Raw genomic sequence first — 24,028 nt, 5'->3', positions numbered from 1 at the left:
CTGATCCTTTCCTTCCATGTTCTGTTTTGGTCATTCGGCTCCTTGTTCTTCCGGGAACTCGCTGGGCTTTGCTGGTACTATTCTGTCTGCGGGGAATCCCACTCCTTCCGCAGACACAAACCTGGCTCACTCCTGTCCTCAGTGCAGGTCTCCGCTTGTGTCACATTATTAGGGGGCCTTTCCCGACCACCCTCTGTAAAAGCACACTCCCCATTTGAACCTCTCCCGAGGGCAGTACTGGTCTTCACTGCCTTTACCAGTCTGACGTGTTTGTTTGTCCACACTAGAATGTGCCTATGCCAGAGCAGAGACTATCGCTGCTAGATCCCTAAGTACTAACATGCAGGAAGTGCTCAAGAAATATTTGCCGGATGAATGACTCCATTTTTCTGCATTTCCACTGCTACCACCCCATTCCCAGCCACCTGAGTAGCCTCTTAATTGATTTCCTGACAACTGCACACCACCCCCCAACCTTCCCCAGGGGTCTCTTCACACACACATCTGCCCATGTTGTTCCCCTGCTAAATACGCTTTGAGGAGCTCCTCAATGTCCTGAGAATCAAGTCCCAACTCCTGCAGCGAGGCCTGTGTGACCTGTCCCCATGCCCCTCCCCTCATTCTTTTGGCTGCAGCCCTGCTGGTCTTGGTGCTCACACCCACGAGGCTCTCATCATGGGGCTTTTCATATGCAGCTCCCCACACCCCACCTGCCCTTGCAGCCCAAACGAGGCACAGCAGAGAGCGGAGGTTAAAAGCCTCACTCCAGTGCTAGATTCTGTGGCTTTGAATCTCAGCTCTGCCACCTAGTAGCTTTGTCACTTTGGGTAGAAGAATATTTAAAGCTTTGTTCCTCAGTTTCCTCATCTGTAAAATAAGAATACTACCACCTACCTCACAGGGTTGCTATGAGAATTATCTAAACAAACTCGCATACAGGACAGGCCCACAGGAAGGGCTGAGGGTTTATTGTCAGTGTTGTTCCTGGGGTCGCCTGCCTGATGCCGACTGAGTGAAACCCCATGAAGCACGTCCACCCCCAGGCCGTGCTCCTCTTCGAACTCCTACCCCAGGCGTTGCACCCCCAGATCAGTCTCTGTGAAGGGCCCCCCACCGCCTACCGCAGTCCAGGCTGCAGTAGATGCAAAACGCGTCAATTCCTCGCTCCTTCCCTCAACTGGATACTTCTGGGCCAGGGACACAGAAGGGGACACGAGGCCCTCCCTAGCCACCTCCAATGAGTCTGGTGTCTGTCAGCAGCCCTTGGCGGTGAGAAAAGCCACCTAAACAACCTACAGCCTGACTGACAGACTTGTGAGCTGTGAGCTAAGCTCAGTCTCTGGCCTTTTAATCCACAAGTCACTCAGCGTGGTTCCATGCAGAAGAGCTTGTCCCTTAGGGAGCTCGACAGGAGTGACTCTCTCAGCACTGAGCACCCCACAGGGCAGCAGACCCCCTCACTGGGTGAGCTACTTCCGCAATGCTTAAAGAACAAGCGCCTTGTGGCGTTTGCAGGGCAGGAGGCTGAGCAAGCTCTACTGCAAGCGGACAGAAAGGTCTGCAGTCTAGACTAGTTTACCTTCCAGTATCAGGAAACAAGCTGGTGGTCCACAGGTGGGTAGGGAAGCCCTTGACCTGCTTTTCCTGATACTCTAGTCTCTATCAGGCCACCCAAAGGGAAAGAAGAAGCAGACACCCCACAGCTAGAAAACACTAGTTTTTATCCAGAGTCCGACAGGGGGAAAGGCGAGGGTGTCAGGTGCCTGTCTCCACCTCCACCACTTCCGCCCAGGTGCTGAAGCCCAGATCCTTGTGGACGAGCACCAGGCTGGGGGTAGGGCCGGGCCCCTCCGGCACCACAAAGCACCTATCCTGGCTCTCAGAAATGGTGACCTCGAAGACGTCCTGGGTCGGGGACCCGTCCTCTTTGCTGCCTGTGCCTAGCAGTTCCGGCTCAGTCTGCAGCAGCACGAGAGTGGGCTCAGAAGCAGGAGGCACGCAGGGGGGGCTAGAGGGCACCCCAGGCTGGTGACTGAGCTGGTGCCGCTTGAGGCTTTGGGGGAGGGTGTAGCCCATGCCACAGGTGGGGCAGCGGTAGGGCTTGTCGGCCAGGTGGGACTTGAGGTGGCGCCTCAGCTTGGTAGCCAGTGTGTAAGCACGGTCACACTGGGGGCACGGGAAGGGCCTCTCCCCTGAGTGCAGGCGCTCGTGAGCACGCAGTGTATGGGGGTCTCGGAGGGCCTTCCCACACACGGGGCACAAGTGGGCCTCCCCAGTGTGGGAGATGAGATGGCGCCTCAGCTCAGGCAGCTGGGGGAAGGCGTCGGCACAGTGCGGGCAGCGGTAAGGGCGCTCCCCTGTGTGCAGCCGCAGGTGCCCACGTAGGTTGCCCCGCTGGCGGAACGCCCGGCCACAGTGTGGGCACAGGAAGGGCTTTTCCCCCGTGTGGAGCCGCATGTGGTTCCGCAGGGAGCCCTGGTTGGCCAGGGGCCGCCCACACACGGGGCACGGGCATGGGGCGGGGGCAGCTGGCACCTGGTGGGTCTTGCGATGCAGCCGCAGGGAGGGTCGGCGGGCGAAGGCCTTGCCACACTGATCACAAGCAAAGGGTCGTGCACCTGAGTGGACCACCTGGTGCTCTTTGAGATCTCGCCGGGTGCCGTAGGCCTTGTCACACTGTGGGCAGGGGAAGGGCCGCACCCCGCGGTGGCCCAGCGTGTGGGCTTTGAAGCTCTCCTCTGAGCTGTAGCTCTTGCCACACTCAGTGCAAAGGAAGGGCTTGTGGCCCGTGTGCACGAATGCGTGCTTCTTCAGGTGGCACAGCTGCAGGAATGCCTTGCCACACTCCCCACACCGGTACCGTCGCCCCTGTCTCGGGGAGCTGCCCACCGGGCCAGGAGAGCTCCGCAAGTGTGCAGAGAAGCTGGAGTGCTGCTCTCCAGCCTGCTGCGCCCCAGGCTCTGAGGTCTTTGCTCTGGGTGGGCACTGATTACGGGGTCTACGTAACTTCTTGACCAGGTAAGTGTGCAGCTGGGTGCCCCCGGCAGAAGAGGAGGAAGTGGCCTCACTGCTCTCTAGGCCCCGCTGGGTAGTGGAGCTGCTCTGAGGTTCAGGTGGCATCTGTGTCTGGGGCAGGTCCTCCTCGTCCGTGCTGCCATCCTGAGTCAATGGAGCAAGGGGTTGGCTCTCCTTGGAAAGTTGGTCCTGGGTTTGGGGCTTAAGTCCAGAGCTCACCATACTCTCTGCAGGGAGGTTGTGGGGTGATTGGTGACCAGGATCTGCAAGGCAAGAGTGGAGTGCTGGGGTTAGTAGAGATTGTAGCAGGTAGTAACAGTGGTGCCACCTAGAAATTATAGAAATCTGCGTCGTCTACTCAGCCCCTGAACTTCAATGGGAGCAAGGACACCAATCTTTTCCCTGGAGCATGAGCCACATCGCCATTTATCCTCCTGTCCAGTCTCAGGTGCCTCCTGGGGAAGTATTGGGAACCTCAGTGCCCCAGACGTCTGCATAATCACTAGAGTAAGGCCCCATGTTCTCCCTCTGGACATGCACTTAGGATGAGTTGAGACCATTACCTCCTCACCTTAACTCATCTGAAAATAAAGGAACCTCTATCCCCACCCCAGATAGAAGAAACATTAGAAACTGGAAACCTTATACATAGCTTGCTATCTTTATCAACGTGACCTTACTTTTCGAGGAAATTTATTCAGGAAGATAAAAGTTGCAAATATCTACATGATTCACTCCAAGGAAAAGACTCACGACTCTTCAATAGAAAGCATCAAATGATAGTTTATTCCCCAAGACTCTCTGAACCTTTTGCCTGAAAACTCTAGCCTTGCTGTGTCCACAAATCCTAAATGATTATGTTATGATCCTTAATCAATCCAAATCAAGCCCTGCCCCCACCCCAAGTGAAAGATCCACTGTATACCAGGCTTCAAAATTTCAATAAATACCCAGGCTGACTTTGCCCTTCCCCCTCAGAAAAGCTACTAAGACTCTGTAGTGTTCGCCCTTACCTTCTTGAGCCGTAAGCTCTACTTTTTCTTATCAATAAGTTGTCTTGGTGATAATTTGGGAAGCCAGCATTTATCTGACATACCTGTGCAAGGTTCGGCCGCATCCTCCTCAGGAGAGACCACTTTCTGTTGTACAGCAGATTCCCCTTCTGTCATGGTTCCCAAAACCATGGCTGTCTCTTTTTCTGGCCTGGGCTGGGTGGGGCTGAGGCCCTCAGAGGGAGACCCCGGCCACAGTAGCAGCTCAAAGCCTGGCAGCACGACCCGGCACACCTGCAGGTGGAGCCTCTCGCTGATCCACACCGGGGCCACGTTTTCCTCACCCTGCAGCCTGCTCCGCTGCACCAAACTGCAAAACAGAGCAAGAGCTAGCTCAGGACACCCTCTCCAAGTGGTCCTCTCTGAAAGCCCCAGCCCCTAGTCAGTCTGCGTCCTAAAACACCCCATGCCTTTGGAAAACTCACTGCAAAAGATCACTAAGTAGGGAATTACAGTTGGCTCCGGTTCTATCCCAATGCCACAACAGAAAGCCTCAAAGGAGCAACTTGACTACATACTCTCCTGTAACTTACCTGGTCCAGCCTGAACTCTGCTCACAAGCACACACGTCTCCCCATGGGCCTAGTGACACGTCCTGAAATAAACCAATAAAAGTCCTTCTCCCATGTGCTTGAGGGGGCCAGAGTGGGGGGGAAAAACAAAAACAAAACAGATGTAACCTCTCCTGAGACAGAGCTAAGATGAAGCCCCTGGAAGATGAACAGTCTCTGGTTCTGCCTCTACAGGACTGTGCTGTCTGATTTTTCCTTCAGTAAAGACTAAAAAGTGCCCCTTCACCTCCCTCCCAAGGGTGTGGAGAATTACCGCCTTCAATGAATACCAAACAGATAAGGTGGTAAGAGAAACATCAACTCTCTTCTGTAGTACTTCTTATGCAATTAAACGGCTTACCTGTGCTATTTCATCTATTGCTCCAAATAATCTTGGACGATTAAAACAAAGGAAACAGCCATTCCTCTATTTTACTAAGTTAAATGAGACATGCCATTTAGTAACTAGCCAGGTACTAAGGCTGGGATACAATCCCATGGCTATTTAAATCCAAAATCTTTACTCCTGACTTTTGTCACCGATGACACTACATTAATCCAGCTTATAACAACTTTTTGCACCTCGATTCCTTAACTATTGCATGTGAGGTGAAGAGACAGTTCTGGAGAGAAGAGTCAAAACCATCTCCTTTCTCCTGAAAATACCCCACTTCTTCTGACAAACTGGAGAGCTGTCCAGAGACTTTTGAACCGCTTCCAAGTCTTCAGTGACGGAGAGGAGATGCATTATCCCTCAATACCTTCTCCTGCCGTGGTTTCACTCCCTCGCCCTTCTGCTCTGAGACAGGCTCCTCTTCCAGCGGCCCCCAGAGCAGTCCCGGCTGCAGAGGCTCCCCGACACACCAGACTCCCAAGCGCTGTTCCTCAGCCAGTGAAGGACCAAGGGCCAAACCTCGGGGGAGGCTCTTTAGAGCGTGGACAGCTCGGGTCGGCCAGGGTGGGAAGTCTTTGAGGCCCTGAGCACAGCCTTCTCCGGAAGGGCTCCATCCTGAGCCCGGGTCCAGGCGCGGCTCAGGGGCTGCAGGAAGATAGGAAGGCAGTGAGGGAATGGCCCAAGAGGTCGTGGGACGGGGGTTGGGGGAGGTGCAGGGGGAAACTGCAAGTCCAGCCAGGCCTTAGAAGTCTGAGGTATCGATAAGGGTTCTCGGGGGGCCCCTGAGAGATTTGCGGGGGTTCGAGAGCTCTGGAGAAGCCCCCAGCGACTGAGGGCACCAGAGGAGGCTCTGGGGCTCGGGAGGACAAGGGTCGTGGGGGAGAAAGCTGACCAGAGAATGTCCAGTGTTTCTAGGCCACAGTCGAGGGTCGGAGACAGCAGAGGTCACTCACCGAACTGCAGTCTGTCCCCCTGCAAGAGCAACTCCTCCGCCTCCATCCCGGGTCAGAAAGTCTCCCTCCGCCGGAAGTGAGCATCGCCTTCTCTGCTCCTCCCGGAAACAGTCATTGACTTCCAAATTTCCTCTCAGGAAAGAATCATACGAGTCAGACGTCATTGGTGCGCAGGACCGGGAGTTTGGCAGTACTGGTGAAGCAAAACTCTATCAGAGAACCGTACGAGTTTAGGACTCCGGAGATCCAGCAGGGATTCGGAGCAATAGGAACTAATCGTTCCAGCCGCCTCCTTTCGGGAGGGAAGAGTCGGACAGTTATGTTACCCTTCCCATAGGCGGGCACCTACAGGAAGTGGGCGGGGCTCTAGGAAAGGCCATGTTTGGACCGGGCGGGGGTCGGAAGTGGGTTGGAGGTGTGACGGAAGTGGCTGGGGAGTGAGGAGAGCGGGAGGGGGCGGTTCCCATTCTACAGCGGAGCCGGATGTTTGCCGAGCTTTGACAGGCGTGGCAGAGGCTCGGAGCGGTGCCCGATCACGGTGAGCTGCAGGGCGCGGGGTCTCTCTGGGTGGTAGTGGGGGAAGGGAAGGGACCGGCTAGGTCATCAGAAAGGATGGGGTCCGGATGGGGAGGGTCTGAGCGGATCAGAGAAAGGGAGGAGGAGTGGAATGGGGCCTGGGAGCCTCGCCTTCCTGCTGCGGGGTTTCTGCCCCACTCCCGGCCTGCGGTGAGAGGACTTCGCTTCCTTCTCTGCCTTCCTCCTGCCCTTCCCAAGGCAGAACCCAGGTCAGCCCGCTGTCATCGAGCAAGTCCATCGGTAGGGGAAGTCTTCCCTGGTCCAATCTGTTGAAGCGCAAACAAGAAATTTGGGGAAAGTGTTTCACCCTGCCACGCTTTCATCTCTATTTCTTAATCTGTGAAATAGGATAATTGCACCAACCCGGATTTTGTAAGCTATATGCACACGTGATTGTGGTTGAAAGTCTTGTTGTTGTGTTGTGGCATTTGCGTCTTCGCAGTTCTTGAGCTCCAACCAAGGTAGGAGGATGATCCCAGCACCAGAGAATGCGATTTCAAGTTATCTCAGTTATTCTCAGAGATTAGGTGAGAGGCTTTATTTTGCCTTTTTGTAGAACCTCGCTGAACCTTAAGAATAGCATAAATGACAGCCAGAGATGTATTGAAGGATTGAGCTGTACGAAGAGACCACCTTAGCCAGACATGGATTAAAATTTTGACTCTGCTCTATGACCCTAAGCAATTTGCTTATTTTTCTGTTCCTCACTTTCCTCAAACTGTAAAACGGGCCTAGCAGTGCATGCCTCATTGGTGCTGTCGTGAACTTAAAAGATAATTTGTGTCCAATCCATGGTGCTATATAGCCCTCAACAAAAGTTGGTTCCCTTTCCCACTTAGCAAATGAATTAATTCATTTAGTCATTCAACAAATGATGGAACATCTGCATGTGTCAGATGTAATTCTGAATAGGCCAAACCCCGGAATTCTCTGAGGGCTGTCAACCCCTTCAAGTTCCATGCAAGATTTCATGCAAGTGCTGATTTTTCTTAGGGAAAAAGACCACAAATTCCGTCAGAATTTCAGACGTCCAGACTTCTCAAAGGTTAAAACCTCTGTGTGAAAACTGCCTAGAGTGAGTCTCAAAGATCTTTGTAAAAGTAGATTTTTACCTACTGAGAAGGGAAAAATTAATCTCTAAGTAAGAGTGGAGGAGTACTTGTAGGTAAGTGGACTCTTAGGCAGCCAGGATACTTCATTTCCACCACTTTATGTTAGAATTTCCCTGCACTAGCTTCCCTCACCCTCCCACTGAAAGGGAAAGCTAAGCTTTCAGGCTCACCACAGTGGGGAACAGCTGTGGGTTGGAGGATGGTGAAATAGAACAGTCTGGCTGGACGTGGGAACTACTATGATTAGTTATTCTGGAAAAAGAGGTTATGGAGGGAAGAAGGGGTCAGTTTTGGAGGAACTGAGAAAATAGAGGAGTTACTGGAAAAGAGGTGGAGTTCAAGTTCGGCTCCCTTTTAGAGGGTGACCCTTCTCCTTCAGTCACACATACTTCACCTCCCAGCTGCTCTTTCTAATCCTGTTGTTCACTTCAGCACAAGTATCTCAGAACACTGGAGAATTGTATTTCTGGGAGGAGCCTTATATTTCTATAGATGAGGAACTTTAGGCCCAGATAGGAAAAGTACTGCTCAGCATCTTTGCAACTCATTGGTTTAGGACTCTAATCCAGTTCTCCGTATACCTCATCCCATGCCTTTTTCGCTGCATCAAGCACCCACTGTGTGCAGAAAGACTTCTCTGGGATAGTGTGGGCAAGGCTGAAGGAGCACTTGGTGCATGGGCAGTGACAGAAAAAAGGGCTAGAGAGAAGGCTCAGGCCTGGAGAGAGTTACTTTGAGCTGAATTCTGTCCCTGTTACCCAGCTGGGGGCCCGTTTGGGGGAAGCCCTCACAGCTTCCGGGTTGAATGGGGGGAGGAACATGTAGATGAATCAGGCAGGGATTCCTCAAGACTGAGTGTTGCCTGCCTTGGAGAGCTGAAGAGGAATGGGGGAGCTGGGGTGAGGGGCACAGCAGCACTCAGTGAGAGAAATGCATTTCCAAATAGGAGAGGGTCATCATTCTCTGTGTTCGTGGGAAGGGACTTATATTTTGGTGGTAAGGGTGCAGATAAGGCCAGAAGAGAGAAGGAGAAAATATTTTTTTTTGGCTGTTGGGCTGCTCAGCTTTGGCTCAGGAGCTTAAAGGAGCTTTTGCCACTGAATCAGTGGGTTGCCCTGGTAACAAGATGGTTGTTGCTAGGCACAGGGAGCCAGTTTACCATCCAGAGTCCTCTGCTGTGACGTGCAGGAGGTTGTGGCATCACCTCAGAGTCCAGAGGTGTTCAGGGTCTGGATCTCGGCTGGCAGTTTCCCCCCTCTTCTCCCTCCCCGTGCCTGGGTCTTCTCTGCATTCCTTATCTACCCTGCTGGTTCTCTGACCATATATGTCATTTTTTGGACTCCAGGAATGCAGCGAGCTTAGAGCAGCCTGTTCTCTGGGTTGGACCAAGTGAGTTGAATTGAAACTCCCCTCCCTCACCCATGTGGTGAGCTTGTAATAGGAGAGGGATTTGCTTCCGGTTAGAGGGCAGAAGAGCTGCCTCCCGGCTGCATGCAGCCACATCCGTGTGGCCCGACCCGGACCTGGGCAAACCCAGTGTTGGCTCTTCTCCCTCCCTGTCTGCTGGAGCTGCTGTTCTGTTTTTCACCTCCTGTATCTCGGCACTCTGACCATGTCATGAACTTCCCCCTTTCCCATCTGTGCCCTCCCACCCAGGGCGATCTGTTGACCTTTGCCACCTTGAAGTTAGCGTCAGGAGCTCCCCACAGATTAGAGAGGGCTTGGGAGCCCTCGGGAGCCTGCACACTGTCTGCTATGACTGGCAGGCACATTCTATCCCTCTGCTCTTGGTTCCTTTCCTGGGGCAAATCCAGCAGGGCCCTTTGGGACCCTGTGATCTCTGACCCCTCCTCTTCCCCAGGGCAGGGTCAGGGATGGGGTAGCCAGGGCCACAGCTGACCTTTTCCAGACTTCCCCGTGCTCCTCAGATTCTTGCAACATCTCTACTCCATAACTTCTGGGGCCTGGGAAGCTGCTGTGCTCTCGGACCCTGAGGAGAGTGGCGTGGACCAGCTGGGCGGTGGGCAGGGCAGGGCCTGGCACGGCTTTTCCCTGTCCAGCTGGAGGAACTGAAGGCAGGCGCTGAGCTGTGCCGTCCTCTGCCTCAGCTGCCTTTTCTGGCACTATGCCGAAAACTGGCGCCAGGAGAACCGGGAGCTACATGGAACCTTGGCGAGGATGAGAAGTGTTGAGGAACAGGGACAAGGGAGCCTGGGGGAAGAAAGAGTGGGCTGGAAGGCTTGCTGTAGCAGCTATGGGGGACACTGACCTGTCGCGCCCCACCCCCAAGGTTTCTCTTCAGGTTCTGTGGGGCACAGGCTTGGCCATGGACCCGCTTTCAGAGCTGCAGGACGACCTGACCTTGGATGACAGCAGCGAGGCTCTGAATCAGCTGAAGCTCGCCTCCATTGATGAGAAGAACTGGCCCTCGGATGAAATGCCCGAATTTCCCAAGTCAGGTGGGCGTCGCTGGTCTCAAGCAGCCCCGGGCCCCTTGCAGGGGAAGACCCCCGTCCAGCTGAAGGGAGACTGCAGGAGGGCAGGATGGGGGCAAACTGACCAGACCCAGGGTGGGGCTGGGAGCACAGGCCTTACTGGGGGGAGGGCCACAGAGCATGTCTCGGGGAGAACACTGCCAGCCCCCAGATTATCCCCTGACTTTGCCATGTTTCTCAGATGACTCCAAAAGCAGCTCCCCGGAACCTGTCACACACCTGAAGTGGGATGACCCTTATTACGACATCGCCCGGCACCAGATTGTGGAGGTGGCAGGTGAGCACACCTGGTCTGGTACCTTTTTCCTCACAGTCTGCACTCCGGGCCTAAGGAAGCCAGCCCCTTATGCCGTAGGGGAGGCACTAGCAGAGGGGCAGTGCCCACTGTGGTCTGCCCCTGGGGCTCCTGAGCACATGTGTGTTCTGTAAACTCACAGACTCGATTGTGGTGGCCTGTGATTGGTCTGTTCACCTGCAACCACATCCTGACCTGTGATCCCATCGGTGGATGGTGTGTAGGAGGCATGGTGGCCTAGTGACTTTGCAGTCAGAAAGCCCTGGGTTTGATTTCTGGCTCTGCTCTCTGAACTCATTTCCTCCTGACAGAGTTGCTGGAAGGATTACAGAAATGAATGTATGTCAGGGCGCAGCCCAGAGCCACGGCGTGGTTGGCGCTGCCTTCCCTGTGCCCTCACGTCAGCTTTTCTAACACCTCAGCTACTGGGGAGCAGGGAGGTGCCAGTCCCTCCTGGGAACCTGCCTCCAAGGAAGCCTGCAAGTTATGGGCTATGTGACCCCTGTATCCTCAAGTTCCTGGCGATGTGCGACCCCCTGAGAATGGGTGAGGAGCGCTCCTGGGGTCTCGGCCTCAGTGCACTCCCAGCCTCCTGTTCACAGTGTGGGACCCAGAAGACTCTGGGTGCAGGGGGGCAAGGCTGTTGCTGACCTGGTCTCTGCCCCTAGCGTCCTGCTGCTAGAGAGGAAAGGAATTGCAAGACCCTTGTCGTTTCCCTGATGGTTTTCTGTCCTTGCTAGTGAGGCCAGGCAGCTGTAAGTGAGGGTGCCAGCATGGCCCGGCTCAGGCATTGCAGTGGGCAAGGAGAGCCAGGGAGCATACGGCCCCTGCAGGCCAGTGTGGTGCTGGCTGTGGGGTCCTGGGGCGTCTGGCCAGAGCCAAGTAGCAGGGAGCTCCATCTCCCCAGTGCTGGGCTTGGAGGGCTATCCCTAACGTCAAGGGTGTTTCCATGAGATTTGTGTGCCTGGGGCCTGCCCTGCCTTGGCCTGGGTTGGGGCCTCTCTCACCCCTACAGAAGCAAGGCTGAGAGTTCTTTCCTGATCTGATCCTGACCTGGCACAGAAGTTCTGAGGGTTCAGAACTTTCTCTCCTCACTACCAGAGACGGACCTGGTCGGGCCGGGGTGGCTCTCTGACACCCGCCTGGCCTGTGGGCCGAATCATAAGGCAGAACAGGGCAGGCTGCCCCTACCTCCCACAGGTGACCCCTTTCCCCCTGTAAGCAGAGCCGCAACATGTTTCTGTTTCTCCAGGGTGTGATGAGCCTGAGGGGGCCCAGCCAGGTAGGTGTGTTCCTGGTTCTCTCTGCTTAGCCTCTCTGGGCTGTGGCCTCTGGGCTGTGGAACAGGTGGAGACCAGGTGGGGCCAGCTTAATTGCAGCCCTACTCTAGGGAGCCGGGGAGTAGGCGGTGCCTGGGAGCCAGAAATAGCAAAGAATTATGGGAGTTGGACAGGCTGGGGGCTGTTGGGGATACATCCACAGCCAAAAGGAAAGGAGCTTCAGGGAGGAAGGGGCTTCTTCGTTCATGGGGGTGAGGAGAGGGTTGGCTGGCTCTGAGCAATGGCCTGGCCTGAATGCTGGTCCTCAAGCCTGAGCTGAGTGCTGCAGGCTCCTGGTCCCTCTAGTGGGGTTGTCCCCCACGTGTGTGCCTCTCTGATTGCTGGCAGGAGTTTGGATTGGCACCGCCAGAGTGAGACTTGTTTGATGAGACCATAGTGATGTCCTGGAGGCTAGTTTCCCGGCATTAGAAACCAGAGAAAGAGCCCATGTTGGAGTGAGGACGGGGTTATGTCCCCAGCTCCTCTGCAGCCTCTCTTCGTCTTGCTAACGCAGTGGCTGTCATGCTCCACTGTCACATTTGACTCTGTCCACGTGGGTTCTTCCCAGTGGTGTGCTGGTAAACGGATCCTCTTGAAAGGAAAAGGAAAAAAAAAAAGCTATTGTTTGCTTTTTCTTTTGCAATTTCTACCATGGAAGATTTCAGTGATGTCAACTGGTTTGCAATATTCCCGACAATTGAACAAACGTGTGAGCCGGCTCCAGCACGTTGCTCAGCCCCCACCTCCAATCTCCTAGGCCTGCTCTGCGGGTTGGGGGCGGGGCTCGCTGTGGGCGGGGCGGAGGGCTGGCCTGGCAGTTCCCAGAATGCCTGCTAGAGGAGCTGCGCTGTTGCTGATTAACACCCAGGCCACCCTGGGAGAGTTCCTGATCGGTATCTGGGGAATGCACAGGCTTCACGTGCAGGCAGCGGGTCTTTTCCTGGTGCTTTTCACCAACACTGTGCCTCCTGCTCATTGAGCCCTCTGCCCTAGCGCTCTGGGGACACCAGTGCTGCCAGCTCCTTCTGTCCCTTCAATCTCCAGGGCAGAAGTCTGTCCTCTGAGATCAGAAGGGGAGTTCTGGGCCTTTTTATATGTGTTCTTGTGCCGCAGTCGCCCTGCCTTCTGGCAAATGCCTGAGTCACCCAAGGACTTGGGCACTGGGACTCCACTCCAGGGAGGAGAGGGCGGGGGCTAGACGCTCAAGTTGCCCGTATCTCATTCCTCCCCAGTCCGGGGGTCTTGCCATCCACCCCCTCACAGCTCCCCCTTTTGCCCTCATCCCCATCTTGACTTCATTGAACATACATTTGTAGAATACATAGTCTGGAATGAGCCCATAGTCAGCATTGAGGATTCAGTGAGGAAAAATACACATTCTTTCCTTCAAGGAAGTGGTTCTTAAAACTGCCCAAGTCGTCTGACCAGAATGTGAACGGTAAGGACCTCTTGCCCTAGAAAACGTGTGTGTGCTTGTAATATTTTTCATATAATATCATGGGGTTGGTGGATGCCCATTGGTGGAGCCCTGGTTGAGAACCCATAGTTCCCCATTTTCAAGGTGCTGGAGCCAGCTGAGTACAGGCTCTGGCCCTTCTGTCCCCCCCCCCCCCCCCATTGCTTGCTTAACCAGTTACTAGCTCTTTAAATTCCAAAGCGTGTGAGTTCAGACTTTTTGCCCTGCCTAAGTCCTCATATCTGCCAGCCAATGAGGGCTGCCTTACTGTTGGGGGGCAGGCATGGAAGGAATCTTTTGGAATCCCCCATACTCCTGGCATTTGCCCCCACATCTCTATACACTGGGCATTTCCTCTGCTTAAAGGGGGGCAGGCTGATGGTGTCTCCCCCTCACAGGCTCGTGGTAGGAGGCCCAGGGGTTCTGAACCTCCAGGTTGTACATGAGGCTGGCCTGGCCAGTCTAACCCTTTGCCCTGGCCCCCTGCCCGTCTATTTTCCTCCCCCTGTCAGAGCCCCCGCCCCACCCAGCCGGCCTGGAACGAACCCAGCACACCAGGATCTAGGCTATGGAAGAGCAGGTGGCACCCCGTTCTTCAAAATAGACCTGCTGCTGGATGAAGGTGCGCCTTCTCCCCCTCAGACAGGCTTACAGAAGGTTCTCTGCTGGTAAGTCTGGGGAAATCCGCCCCAGGCTTTGGGAAATGCACCGCCTGCAGCAGCCTTGTGACCTCGATGTTGTGAACAAACTCAGACACAGACCCGTGCACACTGTGCGCTGCTGGCTGGTGACTGTATGCGCACCACCGGCATTTACTGCCTACCTGGCACGTGCTGGGCTCTGGGCCAGTGGGAGAGATTCCAAGATGATGAGACAAGTCCCTGTCTTGGAGCTGCTCACAAGCGACTAGAGGAGACAGGCACAGAAACAATTATACAGCAGAGTCAGTGTCGTGACAGAGGTGGATGGATGATGGCTCGTGCTTGGAGCCCTGAAAAGGGGAAGCTAGCTTGTCTGGGAGAAAGAGGAGAGGACGCAGGCTTCTGGGAGGAGATATGCCTGGGATGAGTCTTAAGGATTCAAAGGATTTAACTGGAGGAGGGGAGCAGAATTGTCTAGAGAAAGGTCTGTCTGGCATGAAAAACAGCAGAGACTCAAAGCTGCCTGATGGAGACAGGGCAGCAGGCATCTCTGTTGGAGTGTGCACCGTGTGAGCCTGCAGGGAGAATCCCATGGGCCACTCCAAGGAGCGCGGCCAGCAGGCACTGGGGCCACCTTCCCACATTCCAGAAGCTTCCCTCAGCCTCTCCGTTGAGACTGGCCCTGGCCCTGGAGCAAAGAGGCAGAGCCTTGGTAAAGCAACCGCTTTGGAAAAGCTCGAACTCCTGGGTGGAGTCACTGCCCAAGGGTCCTCAAGGTCATGGCTTATTAAATATGGAGAAGACACTCAGCAAGTCATGGGGGATCCTTAGTCCTCAGAGGTAGATGGAGGGCAAACTCACTGCCTTTCGTGGGTTGTGTAAGTGGTCTTTTTATGTGCCTCTGAAGTAATCGGGATGAGGCAAGTGTGGTTTGGTGTCTGGAGAAGCGTGAGAGTAGCGATAAAGGGAAGGCCCAGGGGACATGGGTAAGTGGGGACCAGGTCTTGTCATTCAGCTTTGCTTGTGGTCTGTGATTTATGCTGACCCCAGAAGAACATCTCACTGTGGGGAGAAAATAGCATATATCTCAGGAGCGCCCCAGCTTCATGGCTTCGTGACAAAGTCTGATGGTCAGACCATCAAATTGTGACTCGTTTTGGACAAACATCCCTGAGAGATTACATCCAAATGAGCATTTTCCTGCAGCTTACAAAATTCTCTCAACTTCATGTTCTTTGTAATATCCTTAATGAAGAAAGATACGACTTTTAGAAATATCCAGAAGTTAGAGCCAAGTGTGGTCAATAATTCTAATAAAATCAGAAAGTGTTGTCAGTGGTCAAAAATGAGACATGACTATTACGTACTCAGGCTGATTTCCTCAGTGGCCTCGGACCTGCTGAAAAGGTAGCTACGAGAGGTTTTCCAAATACACGCTGCTCAGAGCGGGTGCTTCTGGAATAAGTCTGAACTTTTAAGGTGACTGTTTGGCAAGACAACAGTTGCTTTTGAGGGTGTGGCTTTTTTTTTTTTTTAACTGAGGTGAGACTTACATACCATAAAATTAACCATTCGTAAGTGTACAATTTGGTGGTATTTAGTAGTCACAATGTTGTGTATCTCTGAATTTCCAGAATTTCATCCAGACCCGTACAAAGCCCGTACTCATAAGCAGTTAGTCTCTGGTCTTGCCCCCTCCCAGGCCCTGAAAACCACTAATTTGCTTTGTGTCGCTGTGGATTTACCTCTTCTAGATAGCTCATGTAAATGGAATCATACAATATGTAGCCCTTTGTGACTGGCTTCTTTCACTTAGCATAATGGTTTCAAGGTTTATTCACAATGTAGCATATGTCACTTCTGCATTCCTTTTACAGCTGAGCAATGAAACCCCATTGCATGGATATACCACCTTTTCTTTACCCATTCATACGTTGATGGACATTTGGGTTGTTCCCACCTGGAGTGATTTCTGTTTTTTAAAGCCATGTCATTTCTTTGTACCCCAGCTCAGTAGCCCTGAGACAACCTGTCCCTCTTTTCTCAGCGCCACAGCCTTCAGTGTAGGCAGCTGCCCAGAGGCATACCTGCACTGGCCACTGTACTAAATGGCACAGGCCTCCAGGTCTGGCACCCTTCAGTTCCTCAGCCTGCTTCTCCCGGTTCATCTGTAACCCACCATGCTCCATCTTTCTCCACACCTAGGAGATGACAAGTACGGGCGGAAGATCATTCTGTTTAGCGCCTGCCGAATGCCCCCGAGCCACCAGCTGGACCACAGCAAGCTCCTGGGGTGAGTACCCGCGGGGCAGGTGGTGGGACCTGTGCCCAGACCCCCAGTTTGGCCCGATGCCGTTTTTTCTTACTGTCCCTCCCTGCGCCAGGCCACCTCCCTCAGTGCCTCCCCTCTTCTCCTGAGGGAGCCATTTTACGTTTGGGGGAGTCAGTCCTGGGCTAGGAGTCGGACGTCCATCTAGTCCTGGCAACCACACCACTTTGGCAAGTGTCTTCATCTCTTTAAGCCTCTTTTTCTTCCCTTTTCCTAGAGGATAATCATACAGCCCTCCTTCCCTGTAGGAGCGAGACACTGCATGTGAAATGCTTTGAAAAGTAAAACACTGTTCAAATGTGGGGGCTGATTATTATAATGATATGGTGTCTGATGTGGTTGCAGTCATTCATCATTTATATGAATCATTAGTGTTATTTTGTGCCAAATTTGGTGCGAATGACTTCTGTGCTTACCTAGATTCTGTTAGCTAAATACATACAACAGCTCTGGTCAGTGTAGAAATCCCATGCAAGTCCGGAGGCTGATTGCAAGTGGGAGTTTGACAAACCCTGAGCTCCCAGAGCAGCCTTGGGCCCACAGCACGTGGGGGCCCCCACAGAGGCAGAGCCGTGACTGACTGCCCTCTGATGCCCTTCAGGGTGGAATTAGCGTCCTGCACTTCTTTCCTGACCAGGGAAAGCACTGCCTGAAACTGAAAATGTCTGCACTGCCCAGACCAGCTCTTTGGGATCCTGAATGGTTGTGTGTTGGGGCGTGGTGAGGGATGGTGAGGGATCCGGCAGAGGCCTGGGTACAGCAGCTGAAGGGGAAGGGCCTGAGGGCAGAGTCTGTAGTCCCAGGGAGCCAGGGCCACACCTGAGGCTCTCCAGCCCTGTGACGTCTTTCTCTCTGGCCTCCTGAACCCTCCTCCCACTGCTCCTCACACAGGTGGAGCCCACGTGGCCCAGCCAGGAGCAGGCCCGGAGCTCAGCCTGAGGGTGGCCGAGTCACAACCCTCCTCGCTGGTTTTAATCACATCTGACAAAGCAGGTGACAGACTCCTGGCCAGATAATAGTCGGAGTAGGAGGAAGTCAGAGGATGGGGATGGAAAGCACCCAGTTTTCAGAAGAGTGCCTGATGGGTGAGGTGGTATCCACTCTGGGGCTTCCTCTGACTTCAGGAAGCCCTCGGCCATCCGCCCTGTCGTCCGTCCCTTCCCGGATGGATCTCCCCAAGCCCGCCTGGCCTGGTCGCAGCCCCTGCTGGGAGCCGGGAGGCACTAGTGTGATAGGTCAGGCCTGTCGTGTTTTCAGTCAGATCACCTCCAGCTTGGCTTTCCCAGCTGTCCAGCTAGATCTGGGGGTTGAAACAGAAAGTGCCTGAAGCTTGGATTCAGAAGACCAATTAAACTTCAGCTCTGCCTCTTACTAGCTGTGTGCTTGGGGCAGGTCTCTTTCGAGCCCTATACAAAAAAGCATTGTGCTCACCTCATGTGGTTGTTGTGGGCAGTAGGTGAGGTAACATACATGAAATGCCATTGTATACATTTGTGTTACAAATTTTAAGAATTTTTTGTAAATATAGGTAGCTGTAAAGAAAAAATATAGACAACTATAAAAAAAAAATTTCCCATAAACCCATCACCCAGACAGAAAACCACTGTTCATATTTTAGTGTATTCGCTTCCTATTTTTTCTCTAATATATACAGAGCTGTCTGGTCAGCTTTGTAGCTTACATAACGTTTTTATCTTTTGAGCATTTAATATTCTTTAAAGATAGCCTTCGAAAACTTTTATTGACATAAATGTATATAGAAAAGTGAACAAATTATGTATACTACTTGGTGAATTTTCAGGAACACCCAGCCATGTCAGCCACACCCACAAACCTCCCTTTGCTCTTGCAATCACTACCCCAGAGGTAACCACTTTCTGACATCGCACTCCACAGATAGGTTTTGTTTGCAGAAGCATCCTCTGAGGTGTTCTATTTATAGATGTCCTGTGATTTACTTAACCAGTTCCCTGTTGTTGGACAGTTAGCTGGCTGCTCTTTTTTTCCCCCATTATAAAACAGGCTGCAGCGAACAGCCTTCTACAAAAATGTTTCTGTTCATCTCTGATTATTTCCTTAGGATAAATCCCAGGATATGTTTCCAGGGTCAAAGAGTAGGAACATTTTATACCTTCTAATAGATATCACTTTATTGCCTTCCTAAAGGTCATAATATCCATTAAAGGATGAATATATTTTCACTACAATTACTGATTGCTACTTTATAGTTGTAAAGATGCCACCTATTTATATGACAGATGTTTGCAAACTGCAAAGTGCTCCATGTGTAGAAGGGGTAAATTACTGTGTAGTAATGGTGACCAGAATCACAATACTAACCCAGCCCTGGACACCCACATGGCCACCTGTGCTGCCTAGCCCAGCACTCATGGACTTTGTTACCTTCTCTAGGTCAGGTCAGATGGCATGGGGTACTTAGTCAAATCCTTGGGCACTCCCCAGGCTCCTTCCTTCCTTTCCTGCCTCGCTTGGAATCCCTTAGCCTCCCAGCCTCTAGTGGTGAGCCTGCTAGAGGGATCACCTTTCTGGAGCTGGCCACCCGGAAAGAGGGCATTCCACTGGACTCCTCCTTTTCTGGAATTCTTGTTCATTCCCTTCATACCTCTCCACCTCAGGTGGGCTCAATACTACATGTGTGTTTCTTTTGGAGTGGTAGGTATCCCGTTGTGAGCACAGGGAACCTGAGATGTGGGTCCTGGGTCCACGAAAAGCCCAGTGACGGGGCCGGTTGGGGGGACCCTCTGGCCCCCGTCATCCCCTCTCAGGGGCACAGTGTTTCGTAGTCTGTGCTGAGAGTTTGACTGTAGAAGGCAGAGCTGTGCTATGGTTATGAACATGGCTTTGGAGTTAGACAGTTCACCTCCAGGCTCCACCACAAGCTGTGTGACCTTGAATAAGCATGTGACCTCTCTGAGCCTCATTGCCCTTGCTTGTAAGAAGGGGATAATATCAGCCTCAGTTGTTAGGAGGAAGGCATGAGATAATGTGTGCCAACTGCTTGGCAGACACTGAAAGCTTAACGTTGATCAATGGTGACTCGTCATTGTCACTGACTCAGGGCAATCCTGTGAGGGAAGTGTTAGCCTCATTTTCCTGCAGGTACGTGAGAGGGCTCCAGGTATGGGCCTGGTCTTCTGACTTCGAGTCAGTGCTCAGAACTAGAGCTGTTATTATTATTACTCCTCCGCCCAGCCCAGCACCCCCACCCCTGACAACATGGCGACATTCCGCAGCCAGGATAGACCATGCAGGGCAGGGCTCCATGGGGAGGGGGTGTGAGATAAGCAGGAGCTTGCTGGGGCCCCCTGGCGTACAGGGCAGGCCCGAACAGCTCTGTTCTTCTGAAGGTACCTGAAGCACACACTGGACCAGTATGTGGAGAGCGACTACACGCTGCTCTACCTGCATCACGGCCTGACCAGCGACAACAAGCCTTCCCTCAGCTGGCTCCGGGACGCCTACCGGGAGTTTGACCGCAAGTGGGTTGGGGCCTGGGGGCGGGTGGCCGGGCTGCATTTTGCTCAGACAGGAGCGTATTCCATGTTGGGGGGAGACAGGTGCCCCTCACCTGGGTAAGTGCAAGCAATCTGCAGTTGAGACAGCCTGGTCTTAAGTTCCAGTTTCTCTGCCTACTTGCTCCGTGAACTTCCATGTTACTTAATGTTTCTGAGCCTCCGTTTCCTAATCTGTGAGATGGGGCAGCAATGGCACTCACCTTGCAGGTGAGTGAGAAAGTGCAGGTGAAGAACCCCACTGGCCCTGGGCCTCTCCTGAGTTCCTGCTCCCCCACAGGTACAAGAAGAACATCAAGGCCCTGTACATCGTGCACCCCACCATGTTCATCAAGACCCTGCTCATCCTCTTTAAGCCCATCATTAGGTACGCAGGCCGAGGGGGCGGTGGTCTCCCCAGGCTTCCCCTTGAACTCTGATGCAGACACTGAGGCGGCCGAGCACAGACCGTCGGGGGCCAGGCCTCCGTCTGCTCCGGTGTGCTGCTGGGGGGGGTGCGCTGCTGAGGGGGTGCGCTGCTGAGGGAGGTGCGCTGCTGAGGAGGGTGTGCTGCTGAGGGGGGTGCGCTGCTGAGGGGGTGCGCTGCTGAGGGGGGTGCGCTGCTGAGGGGACCGTGGCGGCCTGCTGAGCAGATGCGCCCCGTGACTCATGCCCTTCCTCTGTTGGCAGCTTCAAGTTTGGCCAGAAGATCTTCTATGTGAATTACCTCAGCGAGCTGAACGAGCACGTGAAGCTGGAGCAACTGGGGATCCCTCGCCAGGTGCTCAGGTGAGGCCAGGCCAGCAGCTGCGGGTGCCCATTGGGTGGCACCTGTGTGCGTTGTATCACGTTTGTGGGTGGGGAGGGGGAAATGTGCCAGCTCAGGGCAAGCCCAGCATAAACGGAGGAAGCAAATGGAATGATTAAGAGACAACAATGGGGTCAGAGAGAGTTCAGATTCCATTTCTGTCGCTTAAAAGCTATGTGACCGAATCTCTGTAAAGTCTTCACTTTCCCATGTGTAAAGCAGGATTGCATGAAGCAGCCTGTGTAAAATAGCACAGTAAGTGCAGACCTGGCAAACAAGCATTGCCAGTACAGAGCCAGGCAGAGGGCCGGCCTGACCCTCCCATCTGTTCCCCCAGGTATGATGACTTCCTAAAATCCACACAGAAGAGCCCTGCAACAGCCCCCAAGCCCATGCCACCGCGGCCACCTCTGCCCAACCAGCAGTTTGGGGTCTCCCTGCAGCAGTGAGTATGCGAACCGTGGGCAGGACTGGTGCCCGGGGACTGGAAGGGCTGCAGACCCTGCTCACTGCCTTTGTTCCCACAGCCTCCAGGAGAAGAACCCAGAGCAGGAGCCCATTCCACTGGTGCTCCGGGAGACCGTCGCCTACCTGCAGGCCCAAGGTGAGTGCCAGGGCCCCCCTGCCTCAGTACCGTCCTCCTTCAGCGGGACCCCAGCCCCTTCCAGAAGCGGGCGGGCAGGGCTGAAAGGTCCCACCTATGCCAGCTCCTGCACTGACCCTGACTGGAGCCCCAGGACGGAGAGTGGGTGGGGGAGTCTACACATGTCCCCCGAGCTGAGAGACTCATCAGGCCCCACCGTTTCCTAGCTCTCACCATTGAGGGGCTTTTCCGAAGGTCGGCCAACACCCAGATTGTACGGGAAGTGCAGCAGAAGTACAACATGGGTGAGTGGTCGGCGCTGTGTGCAGGCCCGCGGGGCCAGCACGGATCGCACGTGTGGGGGGGTCGTGTGTGTGACTCGCAGGGGACGTCTCTGCCTTTTGCTGCCCTGTAAACGGGTCCCAGATTCTATTCCGGTCAGAGGTTTCTGTGGCATTTGGTATTATTACCTGGGTCTCACTCCTGCCTGTTTGTCCCAGGCCTGCTCCGTCGTCGGTCAGGCTCTCGCGTCCTGGGTTCAGGTTGATCTGGGGACAAGGAGTAACTGTAGTGTGTGCTCTGGGCGTCCCATTCCACTCAGGTGGCCTGACCCTGCATCCCCTTGTCACAGGAAGAGGGGAAGGCAGGTGAAGAGGAGGCTTGTGTCTAAGGGGAAGGCAGGCAGTGGGGCCTCCAGGCTGCGCCCAGCTCCTCTCTGTCCCCCCTGCCCCCCCCAGGGCTACCTGTGGACTTCAGCCAGTACGACGTGCACCTGCCAGCGGTCATCCTCAAGACCTTCCTCCGGGAGCTCCCCGAGCCCCTGCTCACCTTTGACCTCTACCCCCACGTGGTGGGCTTCCTCAGTGAGTGCCCTCTTTCCTCCCTAGCTCCGCGCTGCTTCTGCTGCATCTGGGCTGGACTCGGAGCAGGCGGCTTTGGCCTCTCCTCCAAGGAATGTCTGTGTGGGGTCTCCCCTCTAGCCTCGTGTTAGGGCTTCCTGAACCAGCCCAGCCCTGGACCCCTGTAACCTGGGCCCCCATTCCTCATAGACATCGATGAGAGCCAGAGAGTGGAGGTGACGCTGCAGGCCCTCCGGACGATGCCTGAGGAGAACTACCAGGTGCTTCGTTTCCTCACTGCCTTCCTGGTGCAGGTGAGACCTCGGCTCAGCCTCTGCTGCTCACCTGGAGGAGGGAGGAGCTACGGCCCTGCTGCTCCTGGCAGCTGGTGGCCGGGCATGGCCGCCTGCTGCAGCCCTCCGATTCCCCTCCGCAGGTATCTGCCCACTGTGACCAGAACAAGATGACCAACACTAACCTGGCTGTCGTCTTCGGCCCTAACCTGCTCTGGGCCAAAGATGCTGCCATCACTCTCAAGGCCATTAATCCCATCAACACCTTCACCAAGTTCCTCCTGGATCATCAAGGGGAGTTGTTCCCTAGCCCCAACTCCTAGGGGCTCTGAGCCCAGCCCCTGCCCCACCAGCCCCCTTCTCTGATAGCCCCAGTTTGGACTCTTCCTCCTGGCATCAGCCTTACAGGAGCCCCGGGCTCCTGCCCCGGAAGGGGTCGTGAGGCGCTGGCACACAGACGCAGGAGCCAGCTGACGGGGCAGCTCCTCCTCCCCTTCCGTCAGCCTGCCTCACCGGCTTGGAAGCCTCGCTTGTCTGTCGCCCTGAGACATGGTTCTTCGCCTTATACTTCTCACTGCCCCCTTGGATCCCTGGTTCTGCGGGGCTGTGCAGAGCTGGCCTTGGCTCTTCCAGTGGGAGGACTGGTGCCAGCAATCCCTTTCCTGCTTTCTCCTGCCTCTTTCCCTGGCAACTGCAGGTGCCAAATCACTGCCAGATGGGCTGGTAGCTGGGGCTGGTCCGCCCCCTCCTGGTGGCTGGGGAGTGAAAGGCCGAGCTGCCTTAGGCCTGCCCGGCTGAGGCTCCTCCCGTCTGGGTGCAGGCCTGGGTGCAAACGCCCTGCCCCTGCCCCTGCCCTCCATCGGCTCAGCTGTGGGTAATTCCACATGTCCTGGTCAGCCTTTCCCAGGTGGTACTGCCCCAGGATGGCTAACCTGGTTCTTCCAGGACTGGCAGCTAGGATGACGTGGTTGAGTCCCAGCATCCATTCGAAATAAACACCCACTCCCACCCGAGAGGCCCCTAGCGTCTGGTCAGACCCATGACAAGCAGTAGGCCTCCAGCCTAAGGTTCTTGTGGACATGTCTGTGGAGTCACACTGGTCCCTGCTCTGGCCAGAGGTGACCCAGTGCCCCCGGATCTGGTGGCTCCTTCCCCCGGCTGGGGACTCCTTTGCTGGTTAGATTGGCTCCACCGTCGGGTTTCCAGCAACCTCCCCAAGGGCGCCCAAGGGACCCAGGGCCGTTGTCTTTCAGAAAACAGCCCCCAGTGATGATGGCTAGCCCTCATTCCAGTGGTGCCCTTTAGCATTACACCCCTTCCTGGTGAACCCCGGGGACCCCACCTTCCTGCAGCCTTGTCCCCTGCACAGTGGCTGTACCCCCATCGCTTTGGCCAGTGCCTGTACTGCGGGGGTCCTCACTGAGCAGCCCGGCTCCACCTGGGAGCTGGGCCCTGACCGCTGGGCTCCCCCCTAGGACACTGGCATGTGAGGACTCGGCCTGGTGTGGCTGCTGCTTGCCGGTCCGTCTGTAGCTTGGGCCCAGGCCTCTGCTTTCTGTCCTTTGTGTATCAGGTGTTGTTCACAGCCCCATTTACTGGGGAGCCTGTGGATCTATTTGGTCTTTCCCCTGCCCCCTGCCCCCTGCCCCACTGGTCTGGGGAAGGGCTTGTGCTGTGAATCAAGGGTTCACATTCACACTTAATGACTTCCTTGGCACCAATCATGTATTTCACCTTTGCACTTTTTATATTTCAATAAAAATGGAGATGGAAACTGTCCATTTGGCTGTTAAGGAAGTGGGCGT

The 24,028-nt window shown here is 54.5% G+C and overlaps 2 protein-coding genes across 2 annotated transcripts; one reads left to right on the top strand and one right to left on the bottom strand.

Moving 5' to 3' along the window:
* Positions 1 to 1,704: 1,704 nt before the first annotated feature.
* Positions 1,705 to 6,155, bottom strand: ZNF408 (zinc finger protein 408). The gene is made up of 5 exons (XM_019743602.3): positions 5,966 to 6,155; positions 5,380 to 5,657; positions 4,601 to 4,662; positions 4,112 to 4,377; positions 1,705 to 3,278 (listed from the first exon to the last, which is right to left on the bottom strand). The coding sequence occupies exons 1-5, from the start codon at positions 6,009 to 6,011 to the stop codon at positions 1,756 to 1,758; spliced, it is 2,175 nt and encodes a 724-aa protein (XP_019599161.3). The 5' UTR covers positions 6,012 to 6,155; the 3' UTR covers positions 1,705 to 1,755.
* Positions 6,121 to 24,002, top strand: ARHGAP1 (Rho GTPase activating protein 1). The gene is made up of 13 exons (XM_074336314.2): positions 6,121 to 6,503; positions 9,944 to 10,112; positions 10,330 to 10,425; positions 16,065 to 16,152; positions 19,557 to 19,688; positions 20,002 to 20,088; positions 20,391 to 20,489; positions 20,846 to 20,953; positions 21,036 to 21,112; positions 21,319 to 21,396; positions 21,829 to 21,954; positions 22,141 to 22,244; positions 22,367 to 24,002. Exons 2-13 carry the CDS (start codon positions 9,980 to 9,982, stop codon positions 22,544 to 22,546), a joined length of 1,308 nt encoding a protein of 435 aa, XP_074192415.1. The 5' UTR covers positions 6,121 to 6,503; positions 9,944 to 9,979; the 3' UTR covers positions 22,547 to 24,002.
* Positions 24,003 to 24,028: the final 26 nt, after the last annotated feature.

Source organism: Rhinolophus sinicus, chromosome 14, assembly GCF_057876585.1.
Source record: "Rhinolophus sinicus isolate RSI-liver-muscle chromosome 14, RSI-T2T, whole genome shotgun sequence".
Classification (NCBI taxonomy): Eukaryota; Metazoa; Chordata; class Mammalia; order Chiroptera; family Rhinolophidae; genus Rhinolophus; species Rhinolophus sinicus.
This window is presented reverse-complemented; position numbering and strand designations above follow the sequence as displayed.

Bases quoted from the DNA above. Each gene is read 5' to 3' on its own strand.
- ZNF408 (XM_019743602.3), bottom strand. From the start codon at position 6,011: ATGGAGGCGGAGGAGTTGCTCTTGCAGGGGGACAGACTGCAGTTCG. The intron at 4,378-4,600 runs GTAAGTTACAGG...TCTGTTTTGCAG, and splicing joins CAGAGTTCAGGCTGGACCAG to TTTGGTGCAGCGGAGCAGGC. The intron at 3,279-4,111 runs GTATGTCAGATA...CTTGCCTTGCAG, and splicing joins TGCGGCCGAACCTTGCACAG to ATCCTGGTCACCAATCACCC.
- ARHGAP1 (XM_074336314.2), top strand. From the start codon at position 9,980: ATGGACCCGCTTTCAGAGCTGCAGGACGACCTGACCTTGGATGACAGC. The intron at 16,153-19,556 runs GTGAGTACCCGC...GTTCTTCTGAAG, and splicing joins GACCACAGCAAGCTCCTGGG to GTACCTGAAGCACACACTGG. The intron at 21,955-22,140 runs GTGAGTGCCCTC...CATTCCTCATAG, and splicing joins CCACGTGGTGGGCTTCCTCA to ACATCGATGAGAGCCAGAGA.